The following is a 21,240-nucleotide window of genomic DNA, read 5'->3' on the forward strand; positions in this document are numbered from 1 at the left end:
ATCGTATTAGCGAACATAAAAGAGAATCCCAAACTCTTCCCACGGCATATAAATAGTAAAATGGTGCTAAAAGGAGTAGGACAGATAAGGGTCCAAAAAGGGAATTTATACATGGAGGTCAAGGACATTGTTAAAATGAATAGTTAGTCGCATCTGTTTTTACCGAGGAAGACGCCATCCAGGCCATGACGAAAGAGCAGGTAATTCAGACACTAGAAGGGTTTAAAATTGATAAAGAATGGTATTGGATAAGCTACACTTAAAATTGATAAGGCATCCTAGGATTGGTGAGATGCATCCAAGGATAGTGAGGGAAACGAGAATGGAAACTGCAGAGGCACTGGCCATCATTTTTCAGTCTTAGGCTCAGGGATGTTTCCAGAGGACTAGTGAATTGCACGTTACACCCTTGTTCAAAAGACGGGTGTAAAAAAAGTCCAGCAATTACAGGCCGGCCAGTTTAGCGTTGGTGGTATGGAACCCTTTAGAACCAAAAATGCAGGACAAAATTAGTCACATAGATAAATGTGGGTTAATTAAGGAAAGCCAGCCAGTATTTGTTAAGAAAAAAATCATGTTGAACTAACTTAGAGCTTTTTGAAGAGGCAAGAGCAAGTTGAAGAAGAGTACAAGGAACCCCAAAAACCATTCGATACAGTGTCACACAATAGACTCGTAAGCAAAGTTATAGCTCATGGAATAAAAGAGGTAACATGGATACAAATTTGCCTGAGCGACAGGAACTGCAAGTAATGGTTAATGCATCTGCAAGGAAAGAAAAGAACTGATGTTTTCTCTCCTTACAGATGCTGCCAGGTCTGCTGAGATTTTCCAGTATTTTCTCTTTTGGTTTCAGATTCCAGAATCCACAGTAATTTGCTTTTATCCAATGGTTAATGCATGTTTTTCAGGTTGTGTGTGTACTCGTTTTCCACAGGGGTTAGTGCTGGGGCCCTTACTTCTCCTGGTATATTTAACGACCTAGATCTTGACGCAAAGGACACAAATTCAAAATTTCCAGATGATACAAAACTTGGAAGTATTGTGAACCCAGGAGGAGAATAGTCTGCCAACATCAAAAGGTCATAGACAAATTGGGGGAATGGGTGGATAGGAGACAGATGAAGGTCAATGCAGAGAAATTAGATGGGATTAATTTTGGTATGAAGAACAGAGAGACTGGAGGGCAATTCTCTGACTCACCGCGCCTTTAGTAGATCATGCTGATACCCAGCGCCAAACAGTTTGCAATTCTCCCGGCCCCTTTCTAATGGTGCAAACCAGTTCACACCCATTCGTGCCCAGAAAAGGCGAGGCTGATTAGCATGTATTTCAATCTCATTAGCATGTTCGGCATGTGACCAACCCCCCTTTTCCAGAATGCACCCACCTCTCCTTCATGACAGCACAAGGGTGCCAATCATTACTGCTCTCTTAAAGTGTGGTTCAGGCACAACAGTTGCGACAAGGGACAGCGAGGAGGTGAGTACCACTGTGCATCAACCTCCAGAGAGCAAGCGGGTGAGTCAGCCACTGCCATGGTGTGGGGGTGGCGAGCATTGTCCCTGCCTTTAGTATGGAGCCCAGAGGGACTCGAGGTCAAGGTCAAATCCCATTAATGTTGCAACCTCCACCCTGCCACCCTACAGCTGGACAGACTTTGTGGTTTACCACAGATATCCCATCCCAGGCCCTATTAACAGTCACAAGTACCTGCCAAACTCCCTCCCTGCTAATCGAGGCAGATGTTAACATAAAGCATATTGTTCATAGAAATGGAAAGGAGAGGGTGCAGAATGTAGTGTTACAGTCACAGCTGGGGCGTAGAGAAAATCAACTTAACATAAGGTAGGTCCATTCAAAAGTCTGATGGCAGCAGGCAAGAAGCTGTTCTTGAGTCAGTTGGTATGTGATCTCAGACTTTTGTATCTTTATCCCGACAGAAAATGGTGGGAGAGAGTATGTCTGGGGTATGTGGGGTCCTTGATTATGCTGACTGCTTTTTTGAGGCAGCAGGGAGTGTAGACAAAGTCAATAGATGGGAGATTAGTTTGTGTGATTGACTGGGTTGCATTCACAACCCTTTGTAGTCTCTTTGTAGTCAAAGCAAGAGCCATGCTAAGCTGTGATACATCAGGAAAGGATGCTTTCTATGGTGCATTTGTAAAAATTGGAGAGTTGTAACGGGCTTGTCGAATTTCCTTAGCCTCCTGAGAAAGTACAATAAGTAGTTTCACAACACCAGGTTAAAGTCCAACAGCTTCATTTGGTAGCATGAGCTTCCGGAGCACTGCCCCTTCATCAGGTGAGTGCAGGATTTGTTTCACAAACAGGGCATATATAGACACAAACTCAATTACAAGATAATGGTTTGAATGCGAGTCTTAACAGGTAATCAAGTCTTTACAGGTGCAGACAATGTGAGTGAAGAGAGGGTTAAGCACAGATTAAAGAGGTGTGAATTGTCTCCAGCCAGGACAGTTAGTGAAATTTTGCAAGCCCAGGCAAGTCGTGGGGGTTACAGATTAGTGTGACATGAACCCAAGATCCCGGTTGAGGCCGTCCTCATGTGTGCGGAACTTGGCTATCAGTTTCTGCTCAGCGATTCTGCATTGTTGTGTACCGTGAAGGCTGCCTTGAAGAACGCTTACCCGAAGATCAGAGGCTGAATGCCCTTGACTTGACTGCTGAAGTGTTCCCCGACAGGAACAGCTTCAACCATAGTTTTGTCAATTTAACAAACCCCTCTGGCTTATCCTGTTTTAACACATCTGTCTTCCGAGTACTTTTCTTAAGCCACCAACACTGACTTTGTGCGTCCAACTTTATTACAATGAAAACGTTCAAGGTTTCTTATCTCTCTTCCACCCTCATATATTTCCTTTCTAACTGGAGGCAAATTGTACTTACTACTTTTAATGAGACCTCCTTTTCCTTGACCACCTGCAGATTTCTCCTTTCCAATTTTCTGTTCATTACAGATTGAAATGGAGGTGGAAACCCAAAACTTGATGAACTAATTCAAAATCATCTGCCATTTCTGCTGCCAGTATTGCAGTTTTCACCCTTTGCTCTTCCACCATTTTAAGTTGAAGTTTTCTTTTCAGTTCCCGAAGCTCAAATGCTCTCGTTTTCTTTAATTCCAACTCAAGCCGTCCGATTTCCTTTTCTTGTTGCGATTGAAATATCACTGAAATTACCTCGTCCTTCCTCATCCTTTCAGGCAAAATCAACTTCAGCTGCTTTGCCAAATCCAAAAGCTTTGTTTTAAACCACCATTTGTAAACCACTCCAAGCGGCCTCTTCCACACCCAGAAAATCTTTTAGGCACTTCCACACGGCACTCCCTATTTAAACTAACCGAGTACAACACCTGAAAGGCGGCACCAGTCCTCAACATCCACTGTCTTTAGCTTCAATAATCCCTAGCCAAACAAGGAATTATACTTTTTAACCCTGCAAGAGCCCCCAATTTTTGTCAGAGCCCTGGATCAGAATCCCAAATTACATTATCACATGACTCCGAATCCCAAACCCATGGTTCATTCTTTCAATCAAAAGCCCCCGGGGACCTTTCCTTTTTATAAACCAAAGTCCATTAGCTCTCTCTTAAGTAAACACTAACATTTGACAGCTGGTGGACATGAGTATGATCCACGAAAACCACATCTGCACTAAGTGCCTGTAGCTTAAAGAACTGCAATGCAGAGTTGATGACTTGGAATCCGAGCTTCAGATGATACAATGCATCAGGGAGGATAAGAGTTACTAGCAACTTAGCCTCCTGGAACAGTCACGCCTCTTCGGCTAGATACTTCAAATTTGGTCCATGGTCAAGGTTAGGAATGCATGACCACAAATGCAAATACAGGGATATAGAAGACAGCAATGGAGGAACATCAACACTTGGAATTATCTCAAAGGTTTGAAGTAGTTGCAACTCACGTGGATGTGATTAGGGACGGCAGAAATAATGAGCAAACTGACCATGGAACAATGGTGCAGGGTGCCATACAAGTGCTAGGGGAGTAAAAAGGAATATATAACTGTAGTAAGAGATAGTATAGCTGTAGTAAGAGATTGTATAGTTGGGGTATGAATAGTGTTGTTTGCAGCTGAAAGCACGAGTCCCAAAGCTGTGTGGTCGACTCAGGCCAGTGTTAAGGACATCTCCTCAGGGCTGGAGAGCAACTTGGGAGTGGGAAGGTAAGGGTACAATTGTCATGGTGCATGCGAGTATCAATGACATAAGTAGGACTAAGAAAGAGGGTTTGCTGAGGAAGTACGGGCAGCTATCCACTAAATGAAAAGCAGAACCACAAGGCCATGAGCATGTATTTTAATTCATTCACAGGATGTAAGCATCTTTGCCTAGATGGGAAATTTACTACTCACCCCCAATTACCTTGAGAAGTTGATGGTGTGCCACCTTCTTGAGCCACTGCAGTCCATGTGCTACAGGTACATCTACAGTGTTGTTAGGGAGGGAGTTCCAGGATTTTGATGCAGCAAGTGTGAAGAAATACAGATATCATTCCAAATCAGGATGGTGTGCAACTTAGAGGGGAACTTGTAGGTGGTGGTGTTCCCATGCATCTGTTGCCCTTTATCTTCTAAGTGGTAGACTTCATAGGTTTGGAAGGTGCTGTCAAAGAAGCTTTGGTGAGCTGCTGTAATGTATCTTTGTGATGGTGCACAATGATGCCACCGTATGCCGATAATGGAGGCACATAAAAGAGTAGGCCATTCAGCCTGGCAAGCCTGCTCCACCATTCAATATGATCATCGCTGATTGGACACTTCAATGCCATTTGCAAACACTACACCCACGGCCTTTCATGTTATTGTTAATGAGAAATCTATCAATCTCTACCTTAAATATACTCAATGACTGAGCTTTTGCAGCCCTCTGGATAGAGAATTCCAGAGATGCACGACCCCCTACGCAAAGAAATTTCTCCTCATCTCACTCCTAAGTGGCATCCCCATTATTTTGAAATTGCGCCCCTGGTTCTAGACTCCAGAACAAAAGGAAACATCTTACCTGCATCTACCCTGCCTATTCCTTTATAATTTTATAGGTTTCAATGAGATCACTGCTCATTGTTCTAAAGTCTAAAGAATACATACCCAGTTGCTCAATCTCTCCTCATAAGAGAGTCACACCATCCCCTGAACAAATCTGGTGATATTTGTTGCACTCCCTCTATAGCAATAATATTCTTTGAGGTAAGAGGACCAAAACTGAACACAGTACTCCAGGTGCGGTCTAACCGAGCTTCTATTCAGCTGAAGCAAAACTTCATTGCTCCATACTCAAATCCTCTTGCAATAAAGGTGAGCATTCTATTAGCCTTCCAAATAGTTTGCTGCAGCTGCACATTAGCCTTCAGTGACATATGGACAAGGACATTCATGTCCCTTTGTACATCTACACTTTCTATTAACTCTCATTATATTTCATCTGTCATGTTCTTGCCTACTCATCAAATCTGTCCAAATCTTCTTGTAGCCTCTTTCTATCTTCCTCACAATATATTGCTGCCCAGCTTTGATGTCCGTGAATTTAGAAATATTACATTTGGCCCCCACATCCAAATCATTGATATATATTGTGAATAACTAGGGCTCAAGTACTGATCCTTGCAGTACCCCACTAGCCACTGCAAGAATGACCCACTTATTCCTAGTTTTCTGTCTATTAGTGAATCCTGAATTCATGTCTCCTATCCCATGTGCTTTTATTTTGCTAATCAACCTCCTGTGAAACGATTTCCCATTTGTTAATCCATGCTGACTATGCCCAGTCAGATCATGAGTGCTCAAGTGTCCATTTATCACGTTTTTTAAATAATAGATTCGAGTATTTTCCTGACTACTGATGTAACGCCAACAGGCCTGTAATTCCCTGATTTCTCGCTCTCTCGCCCTTCTTAAATAGTGGGTGTTGAAGGTGCCTATCAAGTGAGCTGCTTTGCCCTGGTGTCAAGCTTCCTGAGTGTTGCTGGAGCTGCACACATCCAGGCAAGTGAAAAGTATTCAATCACATTCTTGATTTTGCCTTGTAGATAATGGAGAGTCTTTGGAGAGTCAGGAGGCAAATTAATCTCCACAGAATTCCCAGCTTCTGACCTGCTCTTATAGTCATTGCAATTATATGGCTGGTCCAGTTCAGTTTCTGGTCATTGGCAACCTCAGGATGGGGGATTCTGTGATTGTAATACCATTGAATGTCCAAGGGAGATAGGTGGATTTGTGCTTGTTGGAGATAGTCATTGTCTGCCACTTGTGTGGCAGGAATGTAACTTGCCAACACAAGCCTGAATGTTGTCCAGATCTTTCTGCATATGGCTATGGACTGCATCAATATCTGAAGAGTCACAAATGTTGCTGAACATTAGTGGACATTCCCACTTCTGACCTTAAGATGGAGAAAAAGTCATTGATGAAGCAGTTAAATATAGTTGGGCCTAGGATACTACCCAGAGGAACACCTGCAGTGATATCCTGCAACTGAAATGATTGACCTCCAAATATAACCATCTTCATTTGTGCTAGGCATGACTCCAACCAGTGGGAGTTTTCCACCTTCTCCTATCTCCCTCCCCCCCACCCCCCCCCCCCTCCCCAACCACCTTCCCGCCCCCCCATTCCCACTGAATTCAAAGCACTGTTGATGACCCCTTCTATCATTTTACTGATGACTGAGAGTAGAATGCTGGAGTGAAAACTGGCCAGCTTGGATTAGTTCTTTTGTGGTCAGGCCCCATAAACTTAAGTATCCAGTGCCTTCAACGATTTATTGATATCATATGGAGTAAATTGAATTGGCTGAAGGCTGGCATGTAATTTTGCAAACCACAGGAGGCATTATGCATCTTTCACTTGGTATTTCTGGCTGAAGATAGCTGCAAATGCTTCAGCCTTGCCTTTTGCACTGATGTGCTAGACTCTGCCATCATCAAGGATGAGGATATTTGTGAAGACTCCTCCTCCAATTAGTTGTTTAATTGTCCACCACCATTCACGAATGGATGTGGCAAAACTCAGATCTGATCCGTTGGTTGTGAGATCTCTTAGCTTTGTCTTTGCATGCTTCTTTCACTATTTGCATGGAAGTTGCCTGGTGCTGTTTGTGTCATTTTTCACTGAACCAGGATCATTAGACTTTTAATTCCAGATTTTTATTGAATTCAAATTTCATCTGCTGTGGTGGGATTCAAACCCAGGTCCCCCAGGCATTACCCTGGGTCTCTGGTTTACTAGCCCAGTGACAATACACTAGGCCACTATCTCCCCATTGTCTCCACAAGGACTGCGCAGTGGTCACTCCTACCAATATTGTCATGGGAAGATGAATCAGTAACAGATAGATTGATGAGAGTAAGGTCAAGTAGGTTTTTCCCTCTTGTTGGTTACCTCACAATCCGCTGCAGCTATGTCCGATAGGACCCAGCTGGTTCAGTCAGTAGTGGGGCTACGGACCCACTCTTGGTATTGAGCATTGAAGAATACATTCAATGCATACAATACTGCCAAAATACATTCTGTGCCCTAGCCACCTTCAGTGCTTCTTCTAAATGGTGTTCAACATGGAAGAGTATTGACTCATCAGCCGAGGGAGCAGGGCAATAGGTTGTAACCAGCAGGCAGTGTCCTTGCCCATGTTTGACCTGATGTAATGAGACTTCATGGGGTCAAGTCGATGTTGTAAATTCCAAGGGCAAATCCGTCCCAATGTATACCACTGTGCCACCACCTCTGGTGAGACAGGATACAGAGGGATCATATCAGACTGTTTTTTTGACTAGTCTATGGGACAGCTCTCCCAATTGTGGCACAAGCAAGGAGCACTTTGCATAGGTGACAGGGCCAAGCCTGCTGTTGTCAATTATGGTGTCTATGCCGATGCCAGATAATGCAACTGGTTTAATGCCTTTTTGTAGACTTTGTAGTGGTTTTGATACAACTGAGTGGCCTGTTAAGCCATTTCAGAAGGAAATTAAGAGTCACACAATATTGTGGTTCTGGAGTCACATGTAGACAAGACCAGACAAGGACACAAGGTTTCCTTCTCTCCAGGATGTTAGTGAATCAGGTTTTTACAACAATTGACAACTTGCTGAGACTAACTTTTTAATTCCAGGTTTATTAATTGAACTTAAATCCCACCAGCTACCGTGGTGAGATTTGAACCCATGAGCATTAGCCTTGGTCTCAGGATTATTAGTCTGGTAACATTACCATTACACCACCACTTCCCCAGTAAAGTACCTTTTATTTCCTCTCCCCCTCCGTCCTAAAATCTTACCCATCACTGATGTTAAACAGGCTTTACTTTAGTTACAAGGAATGTCCTCACACCCTTTCTTGAATAAGGGCATTTGCCACTCTCCAATCCTCTGAACCTTGCCCTTTATCTAGGAACGTGGGATCATGCTGGAGAAGGTGTCAAAGAGATTTACAAGGATGGTGCAGGAATGGAGCATTTTAGCGGGGAGAAAGTTTGGATACATTAGTTTTCTTTAGAACAAAGGAGGCTGAGGAGAAATTTAATTGAGGATTCATTATGAAGAGTCTATCCAGAGTGAACGGTAAAAACCTATTCCCATTAGCAGAGAGATCAATAATGGGGAGCATATATTTAAACAACTAGTGGAAGGACTAGAGGGAACTGCAGTTTTATTTTTTCTGCCAGAGATGACACAGATCTATAGAACCTATTGCCTTTCAATGCACTTAAAAAATATAGATATGCACTTGGTGCTGTAACTTGCAGGTACAGATCAAGAGCTGACATATGGGGTTAGACTGGATAGGTTTTTGCAGCCAGGAGTTGAATGGTCTCCTTATATGCCATAACAGTCCCCAAGAGAAGATCATCAACTTGAAAAGTTAACTCTGTTTCGCTCTTCAGAGCTGTCTGACCTGCTGAGCATTCCTAGGATATTTTGCTTTTATTTCAGATTTCCTTCTCTCAAGGACATTAGTGAATCAGGTTTTCAGTATTTTACTTTTGCAGTCATTACCAGAACTATTACTTTTGCTCACCTAACATTTTACAGTGCTAGTAACAAAGTAATATGTATAGAATCCAAGGGAAGAAAACAGTTTCACCCTGGACAGCAACCAATTATGAAATTAGCAGAATCCTTTAAGCAAAAATTAATACTTCAACTCATTCTTCAAAGTAATGCTCAAAAGCCAAAATGCCTTAAGACTTATGATATCTATTGAGGAAAGTTTTCCAAAACAGTCACATTTATGAAGAAAATTTAGCTCATACAGCCTAACACGTCGTATTCAAATGTTATTTGATCTGGCTGATTAGCACTTATTCCAGATGCTGCCTATGAATGGCTTGCAGCAGGAGCTTCAGAACCGAGTGAGCAAGAAAAAAAACAAATAATGTCCTCCAAAGAGTGATTTGATAAGTAAATAAAGGATTTCCACGGGTGGGAACGTTAGTAACCAGAAAGCACAGGTTTAGACCAGAGGGAAAATGATAAGAAGTTTTATGCAAGTTATGATCCATGATGCGCTGCTTAAAAGGTGGTAGAAGCAGATTCAATAGTGATGTTCAAAAAGGAATTGGGTACAAACATCAAAAGGAAAACTTCACATGGCCATAGGGAAAGAGCAGGGAATGTGAGTAATTGGACAGCTTTTTCAAAGAGGAGGCATAGGTATGAAGGACTGAACTCCATATATTAACACTGGGAATCTTCATCTTGTGCTCTTATTGAACAGCAATATTGCATGTGAAATCCCTCAGAGACATTTGCTACGACTAGGTTCAAGTTCTTTCATAAGAATTTAAAATCAGCAAATAAATATATAATGGACAAGAGCACAATATTGAATTTATATCACTCTGAAGGTTGCTTTTGCTATAAGGTTTTCCTTGCTGGTAGAATAAATTGAGTATTCCTATTAGCCCCTATGGATCATGGAATTTACAGACACGAATGATGATTTCAATCTCCTCTAACTATCGTGCCACACAAGAGGTAACAGTTGCAGGCTTCCATCTGTGCTGAATTCACCCAGAGCTGCAACAAATTCCATTTATTCAAAAACACCAATTGGAACATTTCCCAAAAGTACTTTGCTGCTGATTGTGCCAAAGGAGGAAAATATGGATGACAAAATAAAAACAGAAAATGCTGCAAATATTCAGGTCAGGCAGCATCCACGGAGAGACAAATGAATGCAGCAGTATGAGAAACAAAGGTTGATGATCTTTGACCAGAACTAAGAAAGTTAAAAACATAATAGGTTTTAAGCAAGTGAAAGGGGAAAGCATGGAAAAGGAACGAAGATAAGGGAAGAGATTACAGTCTGCAATAGCTGAAATCAATGTTGTGACCGAAAAACACTAATGTGCCTAATCAAAAGTTGAGGTTCTGTTCTCGAGCTTAGATTGAGCTTCATGGAAGACTTGGTTCAGTTCTTGCCCCACACATCACTGTTTGCGAGCATGAAGAGACAATATGGAGGTAAGGCTCTTCAAAGTATTAGATATACCTTGGTTCAAGTAGGTGAGGGTTTCATCATGTAGTTTAACAGCAGGGGATGTGGCTGCATAGAGCACGTACTGGAATGGTGGATGCTTAGTTTCATTCTCTGAAGGAAGGTTAGAATCTTCTTGTTTGAAAATTGGTAGTGCCAACACATCACTGCAAAACAAGAAAGTCAGTATCAATTTTGTCCGTATGAAAGCAACACTGAAAAAATAGATCTCTATTCAACAGAATGAATAAATTAATATAAATTTCTAACTACACTTCAGTATTATTTTCAAAACATCATTAGAACCAAAAATTGTGTTCATACCTGATGGACAATGCTAATATTTACAAAAGCTTCAAACAACAAATTCAGATTATTAACCTATTTCTTCAGATTAAACTATCAAAATCTTCTATTCTCTCTAAAAAAAGAGAGAAGTGTTACTAAACATATTCAAGAATGGAATTTTTCACTGTGTTTATCCAATAAGATTTTGTACATCTAAAGGTTTACTATTACTTTCAAACTTTGAGATTTATTTTTGCTCTAACATGGACAACAAGGTATTTTGTGTCTCAAATTTGTTCCAGTAAGTGGTTATACCTGTGCACCACCACTTGGTATTCATCTACCATGAATACCAAGAGTTACACCAATCTCCAAACTGATCTTAGAACTAAAGAAGAAAAAATTGACTTTGGTTGCTGTAGAAGTGACTCATGCAATGTAATATGCCCACCGGCACCTCTACTTTCTCAGAAGACTAAGGAAATTTGGCATGCCAGCTACGACTCTCACCAACTTTTACAGATGCACCATAAAAAGCATTCTTTCTGGTTGTATCACAGCTTGATACGGCTCCTGCTCTGCCCAAGACCGCAAGAAACTATAAAAGGTTGTGAATGTTGCCCAATCCATCACACAAACTAGCCTCCCATCCATTGATTCTGTCTACACTTCCCACTGCCTCGGCAAAGCAACCAGCATAATTAAGAACCTCAGGCACCCGGGCATACTCTCTTCCACCTTCTTCCATCGGGAAAAAGATACAAAGTCTGAGGTCACGCGCCAACTGACTTAAGAACAGCTTCTTTCCTGCTGCCATCAGACTTTTGAATGAACCTACCTTGCATTTAGTTGATATTTTTCTACACCCTAACTATGACTGTAACACTATATTCTGCACTCTCTCCTTTCCTTCTCTATGAATGGTATGCTTTGCTGTATAGCGCACAAGAAACAATACTTTTCACAAGATAAAAACAAATTACTGCAGATGCTGGAATCTGAAACCAAAAGAGAAAATGCTGGAAAATCTCAGCAGGTCTGGCAGCATCTGTAAGGAGAGAAAAGAGCTGACATTTTGAGCCCAGACGACCCTTTGCCAAAGCTAAAAGACATAGAAAGTGGGAGATATTTATACTGCAGGGTGAGGGAGTGAAGGATGAGTCATAGCCACAGAAACCAGGGAAACCAGCTGATAGCTGTCCACAGAGAGAATAAAGAGTATGAATGGCCAAACAGCAGAGAAGCTAAAATGAAGATGTTGGGGGGGTGAGGGAAAATGGATGGGACAGAAGTAAGATTTAGAAAAGGAGAAGCAAAGGGGGGAGAAGAGGTAAGGAAAGTGGCGCAAAGTGGAGGGGAAGGGGGAAAAAAGAAGAAAGACAATAAAGAAATAAAAGAGAGAACAGTAAAAAATTAACTAAAATAGAATGAAAACAAAGCGGTCAAGGTGGGGTAGAGCAAATCATCTGAAGTTGTTGAATTCGATGTTGAGACCGGAAGGCTGTAAAGTGCCTAACCGGAAGATGAGATGCTGTTCCTCCAGTTTGTGTTGAGCTTCACTGGAACATTGCAGCAGGCCAAGGACAGACATGTAGGCATGGGAGCAGGACCGTGTGTTAAAATGGCAAGCAACCGGAAGGTTAGGATCCTGATTGCGCACAGACCGAAGGTGCTCAGCAAAGCGATCACCCAGTCTATGTTTGGTCTCTCCGATATAGAGGGGTCAACATTGGGAGCAGCGAATGTAATAGACCAAATTGAAAGAGGTGCAAGTGAAACACTGCTTAACCTGGAATGAGTGTTTTGGACCTTGGATGGTGAGCATGGAAGAGGTAAAGGGACAGATGTTACACCTTCTGCCATTGCATGGGAAAGTGCCATGAGTGACGGGAGAGGTGTTGGGTATAGTGGAGGAGTGGACTAGGTTATCCCGGGGGGAACGGTCTCTGCGGAATGCTGACAGAGGGAGTGAAGGGAAGATGTGTTTGATGGTGGTATCATGCTGGAGTTGGCAAAAATGGCAGAGGATTATGCTTTGCATGCGGAGGCTGGTGGGGTGAAATGAGAGAACAAGGGGGACTCTATCCTTGTTCTGAGAGGGAGAGGGGGTGAGGGTCATGGCGCAGGAGATGGACCGCACGCTGTTGAGGGCCCTGTCGACAATTGTAGATGGGAATCCACAGTTGAGGAAAAAGGAGCACATATTAGAAGCACCACTTTGGAAGGTGGCATCATCGGAGCAAATGCGACGAGGCGAAGGAATGAGAGAAAGGGATGGAGTCCTTACAGGATGTGGAGTGTGAAGAGCTGTAGTCCAGATAGCTATAGGAGTCAGTGGGCTTGTAGTGGATGTTGGTAGATTGTCTATTGCCGGAAATGGAGACAGAAAGGTCAAGGAAGGGAAGAGAAGTGTCTGAGATGGACCAGGTGAAGGCGATGGAGGGGTGGAAACTGGAAGAGAAGTTGATTAATTTTGAGGGGTCTGGATGAGAGCATGAAGCGGCACCAAAATAGTCATCGATGTACCGGTAAAGGAGTTGTGGGAGGGGACTTGAGCAGACTTGGAACAAGGAATGTTCCACATACCCCATAAAAAGACAAGCGTAGCTGGGACCCATGCGGGTACCCACTGCTACTCCTTTGATTTGGAGAAAGTGGGATGAGTTAATACTTTTCACTGTATACTAATACATGTGACAATAATAAATCAAATCAAAGTGGTTAGCTTAAGTATACTGTCAGCTCCCAAGCAAGAGGAACATACTACCAGAAAGAATAGGAAGTAAAGTTTCTCCTTTGACTATCTCATTGAAGATTTTTTTGGAAAATCATATTTCAATTAAAAGGGGCGGGGGGGCGGAGAGCAAAAACAAGGCCATGTAAACGTTCACTCAGACTATGAAAATGGAAACCAATTAAATGACAAATTGGATGTTATGAGACAATATTAATCGCTCAAAGTTGACATGCCTTTTTATATATCATAAGGATGCCAAACATGCACATCGGAAGTGCCACCTCTCAGTTGTAGACTATAGTGTAAATGAACCAACGTTTGACTAATCAACTTTGTGAAGATCCTGGAACGTGCTGTTAAATTGAGGCTGCTGTTTCAGTAAACACAGAAGGTTAGACCCCATCATTTGAAATCAACAATATCAATGAAAGTGCCAAAGAAATAAGAGGGATAGCAAAATGCTGCAGACGCAGCAATTCTGAGCTAAGAGCAGAAAGTGCTAAGCAAGTCTGGCAGCATCTGTGGACAGAGAAACAAACTGAGTTAATCTTTCATCAGAATTCTGAGGAAGTTCTAATGAAGGGTCTTTATCTGATTTACTCCATTTCTCTTTCCACAGGTTCTGCCAGGTGTGCTGAGCATTTCCTGTTGCTATTACGAAAAACCAAGACCTGTTGTATCCCTTTAATTCACCCAGATACAGTAAGTGGCTTCACGCTTAGCAATCTTTCCCTGCATTTGTATATCTTGATGTGGAGATGCCGGCGTTGGACTGGGGTAAACACAGTAAGAAGTTTAACAACACCAGGTTAAAGTCCAACAGGTTTATTTGGTAGCAAAAGCCACACAAGCTTTCGGAGCTCCAAGCCCCTTCTTCAGGCGAGTGGGAATTCTGTTCACAAACAAGGCATATAAAGACAAACTCAATTTACATGAATAATGGTTGGAATGCGAATACTTACAACTAATCAAGTCTTTAAGAAACAAAACAACGTGAGTGGAGAGAGCATCAAGACAGGCTAAAAAGATGTGTATTGTCTCCAGACAAGACAGCCAGTGAAACTCTGCAGGTCCAGGCAACTGTGGGGGTTACAAATAGTGAGACATGAACCCAATATCCTGGTTGAGGCCGTCCTCGTGTGTGCGGAACTTGGCTGTCAGTTTCTGCTCAGCGGCTCTGCGCCGTCATGTGTCACGAAGGCCGCCTTGGAGAACGCTTACCCGAATATCAGAGGCCGAATGCCCGTGACTGCTGAAGTGCTCCCCAACAGGAAGAGAAGAGTCTTGCCTGGTGATTGTCGAGCGGTGTTCATTCATCCGTTGTCGCAGCGGCTGCATAGTTTCCCCAATGTACCATGCCTCGGGACATTTGTGAACAGAATTCCCACTCACCTGAAGAAGGGGCTTGGAGCTCCGAAAGCTTGTGTGGCTTTTGCTACCAAATAAACCTGTTGTTCTTTAACCTGTTGTTGTTAAACTTCTTACTTTGTATATCTTGCCTGGGGTGAACCAGATGCTAATTGCAGTCAGTTTTTTTTGAGTCCTTAGATTGCAAGGGGAAACATACATCAAATATGAAATGGCTTAATCTCAAGACAAATACAAAAAGAAAAACAGACCACGCACACCAAAGGACTCCAGATTCAATGTTGGATCTGTGCTAGCCGACTTCAGCTGTGGAAACAGCTGAGCCATTATAATGGGATACAATGCTTAAGGTAAGGAGAAAATGTAAAGGCTCCAGCTTATGTGCACTCCACCAATTCCTGATGGCAACCGTGCTCGTGTAGAAATGGTTATAATGTGGTCCATGAACATATACTGTCTCAATCTTAAACTGCCTCTACCTGCGCTTTAGAGAAAAACATGATAGGAAATCAGACATCATGCAGCAAAGGTTCAAATTTAAATTCAGGACTACAATCATCAATGTTCGTATTTAAATATACACAAGTAACTGTGGTTCCATTAAAAGAAACATAATATCTTGTGAAATACACACTTATATAAAAAAAATGCCAGAATGCACCATTTCAGCCAGATTACCCTTCAGAACAGTTCTAGAGGGAACATAACAGCATAGACAGAAAGTTGGTTGGCAGATAAAAAGCAAAAATTGAGAATAAATGGTTACTGCTAGAATTGAAGGATAGTAGTGTGTCTCGAGGGTTAAAACCTGCTCTTCCTTTCTCCTCAGTATATATAGATTTGAGGGAACACAATCTCAAAATTTGCTGATGTAATGATTAGCTTTGGCAAACAGGTTAATTGGACGGGCAATTAGGCAACAGATTAAATTCATTAGAAATTTACGCAAGAAGCAATACATTTTTAAAATAAACAAGAAATGGAAGTATTCACCAAATAAAAATATGCTGACTGGTATAGATGAACAGAAGTAGTTTCAAAAACATAACTCCCTGAAAGCGCAAATGCTGGTTGATAAAACCTGAAAAGTCAAGTTACTTTGGCTTTTATGCACAGGGGGATTAAGTACAAGAGTAAATAAACAACTACAAGTTTGTAGAAGATGATTAGAGTGGTATGCAGTTTTGATTGTCCTGATAGTAGGAGCACATTCGCTATTAAAGGTTGTTTTACCTTTAATAGGTGATGCAAGATATACTGAAGCATAATTATGAGGGGATATGCAAGACACGAGAACATTTCCAATAGCGAATAGAAGGTCAAGTAGAAATTTTTATTACCATTTCTGAAATTGTCAAGGGCTTTGACAGTAAATAAAAACCACTGTGATATGAGCTCATTAACTTAAAATTGCCATTTCAAACAGGGAGAGAAAATAGGCGTTTTTTTTATTTGCAAAGGAAATTTGAAATGTGGAATGCTTTGCCACAGTGATTGAAGGGCAAAATAGTCTGAAGCTCAAGAAAATATTGGATTACAGAGTGAGTCTCCAACAAAGGGGATTAGTTTTGGATTGCTCTAGTAAAATTTTGGTACATACATATACTGAATGCCCACCTCTATGTTTAAAACTTTGTCATTCTCTGCAAAAATGCTGACAACCCACTACATCCCCCAAATTTTCTGTCTATTTCCAATTTCCAGCATTCAGTTTTTCCTTGTTTAAAAAAATGTTCCTTTAAAGTCAGGCAGAGTATTAAATGTCCCAAATCTGCTGAAAGAAGTTGGAGCAATTTAAGATTACTTCACAATGTTTCATGCACACATTACTGAAAAAAAATTCTCACTAAAAGGTATATTTTTGCTTTGGTTACTGCAGAAAATTTATTTAGCTTTTAAAAAACCCAAAGTTTCCTCAATCTCCCTGAATGGAAAGATTCAACTAAGTTTTCAATTATAATTAATTCCATATTAGGCCCATTTAAAAGAAAGATCAAATGTGTGTCAAATTATCAAATATGTTGCTTCCATACAATTTGCATGGCATAGTGTTGAATGGATTCTATCTAGTGTTTCTTTCACTCATCCAAAAACCTTCAGTCCAACTATTTTTATTTGTTAATTCACAACTTTGTATAATTATCATGAATAGTTTTCAGGTGAACCCAAATCTGATGCATTCACAACCTTCATAATTTCATATAGAAATTATAGAATAATTTCATATTCATCAAACCCAATTTCACTGACAAAAGCAAAATACTGCCGATGCTGGAAATCTGAAATAAAAACAGAAAATGCTGGAAATACTCAGTAAGAAGTTTAACAACACCAGCTTAAAGTCCAACGGGTTTATTTGGTAGCAAAAGCCACACTGAGGTCTCACACGTTGTGTGGCTTTTGCTACCAAATAAACCTGTTGGACTTTAACCTGTTGTTGTTAAACTTCTTACTGTGTTTACCCCAGTCCAACGCCAGCATCTCCACATCGGAAATACTCAGATCAGGCAGCATCAGTGGAGAGAAAAACAGAGTTAATGGACAGAATTTTCCCAAAAGGCTTCCAAGTGTCATAGTGACAAGAAAGCGGGAATGAGTGCCCCCTCATAGCTCCACCCCCTTGGCACTCCCCGGTACACTTATGGTGCCCAACCAGGGTGCCAGGTGGGCACTGCCCAGCCAGCTGTGTGCTTCAATGGCCTCCGATCCCCTGCGGCGTGGCCATGACTCCTGATCCCCACTACTGCAGACCAGCATGATTCTCGCCTGCGAGGTGGGAAGCATCTGGGAGAGGGGAATTATTTGAAAACAGGCTGAGAAATTGGAAATTGAGGCTTTTCTTGATCGGAAGTCAATTCAGATCAATAAGTAGTGGGGAAATCCATAAGCAGGTCTCAGTAGGACAAGGTCTTGGCTACGGTACGAGCAGAGTTTGAATGACCTCAAGCTTATGGAAGGCAGAATGTGAGAGGCAGGCCAGGGTGTCTGAATAATCGAGTCTTGGGGTAACAAAGGCATAATTAGGATTTCAACAATAGATCATCTGAGGCAATGTCCCAAGCCACGCTTGGTATGGATAGGCAAACATAGTGACGGTGCAGATGTGGAGGTGAAACCTCACCTCCAAGTCAAATACAAGACCAAGGATACAAACAGTCTTATAGAATAGAATAGAAACCCTACAGTGCAGAAGGAGGCCATTCGGCCCATCGAGTCTGCACCGACCACAATCCCACCCAGGCCCTACCCCCACATATTTTACCCGCTAATCCCTCTAACCTACACATCTCAGGACTCTAAGGGGCAATTTTTAACCTGGCCAATCAACCTAACTCGCACATCTTTGGACTTGTTCGTGGAATCTTTGGCAAGGGAACAGAGTTGGTGACTGGAACCAAAAACAACAGCTTGTGTCCCCAATATTTAATTGGGGATCGTTTAATAGCCCAAATACGAACTAATCTGCTCCGCAACTTCCAGCTAACTTTGTGGCCAATCATTGGAAATGTTTTTATTTCTTAGAAATCATACTTCACAAAACGCCAAATCAGGAACTCTGTTTCACAATGTCAAAACATTAACAACACCATTGCCTAGAACATGTGGTTGCAAAATGCTGGCAACTGACCATGGTATGGTCTCTGATATAGTAACGTAAAATTCAATAGTTGCAACATTAATAGTCACTAAACAAATCAAAAGGCATGTGAAAACAAAGAGACAATTCCGTATCTGCTAATAAATGATCTGACACCTATTTTCACAATCTTAGGTTCTACAGCAAAAATAAATTGTTTAAATACATTAAAGAATCTAGACCTTCTCTGGGTACACTCACTTCTGGTATAAGAACCTTGAAACCAGTGTTGCCATCAACAAACTGTATTTAATTATGCTTTATTGTACCTGCATCTTATTAAGTCTGAGAAATGCCTTGGGACATTATTCTACATTAAAAGCATGACATAATGGAAATTGTTGGTGTGATACTCTTAATACCTTACCTAAATTGTTTCCACCATTAGACTTGTGTAAATAGAGGATGCTACATCTTAAAATGCTCTCAATAGATATACAGAATGGCAAAATCGCTGCAGTTATAATTAGACATTAAAATTTCATGTTTGTTACACTTCACTGAATTTCTTGAGGCAATACCATACATAACAATTGAATTTCGAGCTTTGCATTGCAAATAGGAAGGCAGGGAGGAACAGGCACAAGTTAGAAACTGGCATGGTCAAAAACAAACAGGGAAACCTTTTCAGCTCTAAAAAACCAATATGCCTTAAATAATAATTACTTTCATTTCTATTGATGTTGAGTGATCTATTGTGTATTACCAGCAGTTTCTTTTTTTTAAAACAATCCTTTTCAGGAAGGACAGGGATGATGATTTATATTTGCAATGCATTTGCAGTCCAACCCCCTATTCTAAACCCAATTTTAGCTGATCAACAACCTATGTGAATATTAACACATCAAAGCTGACTTCCTGTAAAGAATCGACATGAAAAAGACCCATGAAACAACCAGCAATCCAAGGAAATCAACATACAAGGTACACCCCAACATAGATTCAACATCGACATTGCTGAAAAGCAGACCCCGTGTGGTAAATAAAGGAGGCTTAAATTCCCCAATTCTTGCTGTGGAACAAAGACACCGAGATCCAGGAGATAACTCCACTCTACACGAAGCCCCTCCAATCCAATCCTCTGGGCCCTTCACCTCTCACCTCATGCTATAAGCACCAGAGCCGAGCTCCTGGCCGATCCCGGACAAACTGGAGTCGAAATCGTGTACAAGCCCGGACTCGATAGCCTCATCCATCTTCAGCACCCAGGCCATGGTCAGTGAGGATGGCAGAGGCCGGACTAGCCCCGGCCTTGCCAGTGGGGGTAAGGGGAGTGAGTGGGCGCTTGCAGACGGCGGAGCGCTCTCTCTCCACCCCCCCAACCCCCCGGAGCACTTGCTAGGAAGCGGCCTGTCCTCGCTCTCTCGCTGTCACGCTCTCTCCCGGACCCGACTCACTGGGCCATGGCGACACCTCCGCTCCAGAACCAGCTGCTGCCGTCTCCTCCCCTCGGTCGCAGTTGCGAGGGCAGGAGCAAACTTTAGTTTGGCCGGAAACTCACTCACTCTCACTCATGCACGATCCGGCCAATTGCTAAGGCTGTTGCTGCTGCCTCCTCCGCTCCGCTCTCTCACCAATTCCGGCACAAACATGGCCGCCTTTCTCTTTCACTCTCACCTCCGATGAACCGACCCGGCAACCGCGTCACCGCGCAAAACAGCGTAAAATAGCGTCACCGCACAAAACAGCGTAAAAAGCGTCACCGCGCAAAACAGCGTAAAATAGCGTCACCGCGCAAAACAGCGTAAAATAGCGTCACCGCGCAAAACAGCGTCACTATGCGGCCAACAAGCGCGAGCATGCGCGCTTTGATTGAGCGCCTCTTAACTAATCAGAGGTCCCGCCCACCTCACCAAGCAATAGCGCGCGCATTGACTTCAGCCTGCTGCTGACGCCAGTCTGGGCATGCGCAGACTGCTGTGTTGTCATTTGTGGGAGACACAGTAAGAAGTTTAACACCAGGTTAAAGTCCAACAGGTTTATTTGGTAGCAAAAGCTTTCGAGGCTCTGAGCCCCTTCTTCAGGTGAGTGGGAATTCTGTTCACAAACAGAATTTATAAAGACACAGACTCAATTTACATGAATAATGGTTGGAATGCGAATACTTACAACTAATCCAGTCTTTAAGAAACAAAACAATGGGAGTGGAGAGAGCATCAAGACAGGCTAAAAAGATGTGTATTGTCTCCAGACAAGACAGCCAGTGAAACTCTGCAGGTCCACGCAACTGTGGGGGTTACAGATAGTGTGACATAAACCCAATATCCCGGTTGAGGCCGTCCTTGTGTGTGCGGAACTTGGCTATCAGTTTCTGCTCAGCGACTCTGCGCTGTCGTGTGTCGCGAAGGCCGCCTTGGAGAACACTTACCCGAATATCAGAGGCCGAATGCCCGTGACCGCTGAAGTGCTCCCCAACAGGAAGAGAACAGTCTTGCCTGGTGATTGTCGAGCGGTGTTCATTCATCCGTTGTCGCAGCGTCTGCATAGTTTCCCCAATGTACCATGCCTCGGGACATCCTTTCTTGCAGCGTATCAGGTAGACAACGTTGGCCGAGTTGCAAGAGTATGTACCGTGTACCTGGTGGATGGTGTTCTCACGTGAGATGATGGCATCTGTGTCGATGATCCGGCACGTCTTGCAGAGGTTGCTGTGGCAGGGTTGTGTGGTGTCTTGGTCACTGTTCTCCTGAAGGCTGGG

At 42.5% G+C, this 21,240-nt stretch overlaps 1 protein-coding gene across 4 annotated transcripts in view; it reads right to left on the reverse strand.

Moving 5' to 3' along the window:
• The window catches only part of LOC144495878 (upstream-binding protein 1-like), a 104,298-nt gene extending 84,115 nt beyond the window's left edge, over window positions 1–20,183 (reverse strand). For all 4 annotated transcript variants that reach the window (XR_013498350.1, XM_078216566.1, XM_078216565.1 and 1 more), the window contains exons 1-2: window positions 19,644–20,183; window positions 10,528–10,679 (exon numbers count right to left, since the gene is read on the reverse strand). Coding sequence is in view for 2 of the 4 variants with exons in the window: in XM_078216566.1 (XP_078072692.1) it covers window positions 10,528–10,679; window positions 19,644–19,756 (265 nt within the window). In the remaining 2 variants the exon portion in view is untranslated. The remainder of the gene's footprint in view (window positions 1–10,527; window positions 10,680–19,643) is intronic.
• Window positions 20,184–21,240: the final 1,057 nt, after the last annotated feature.

Source organism: Mustelus asterias, chromosome 7 (genome assembly GCF_964213995.1).
Source record: "Mustelus asterias chromosome 7, sMusAst1.hap1.1, whole genome shotgun sequence".
In the NCBI taxonomy this organism is placed as follows: domain Eukaryota; kingdom Metazoa; phylum Chordata; class Chondrichthyes; order Carcharhiniformes; family Triakidae; genus Mustelus; species Mustelus asterias.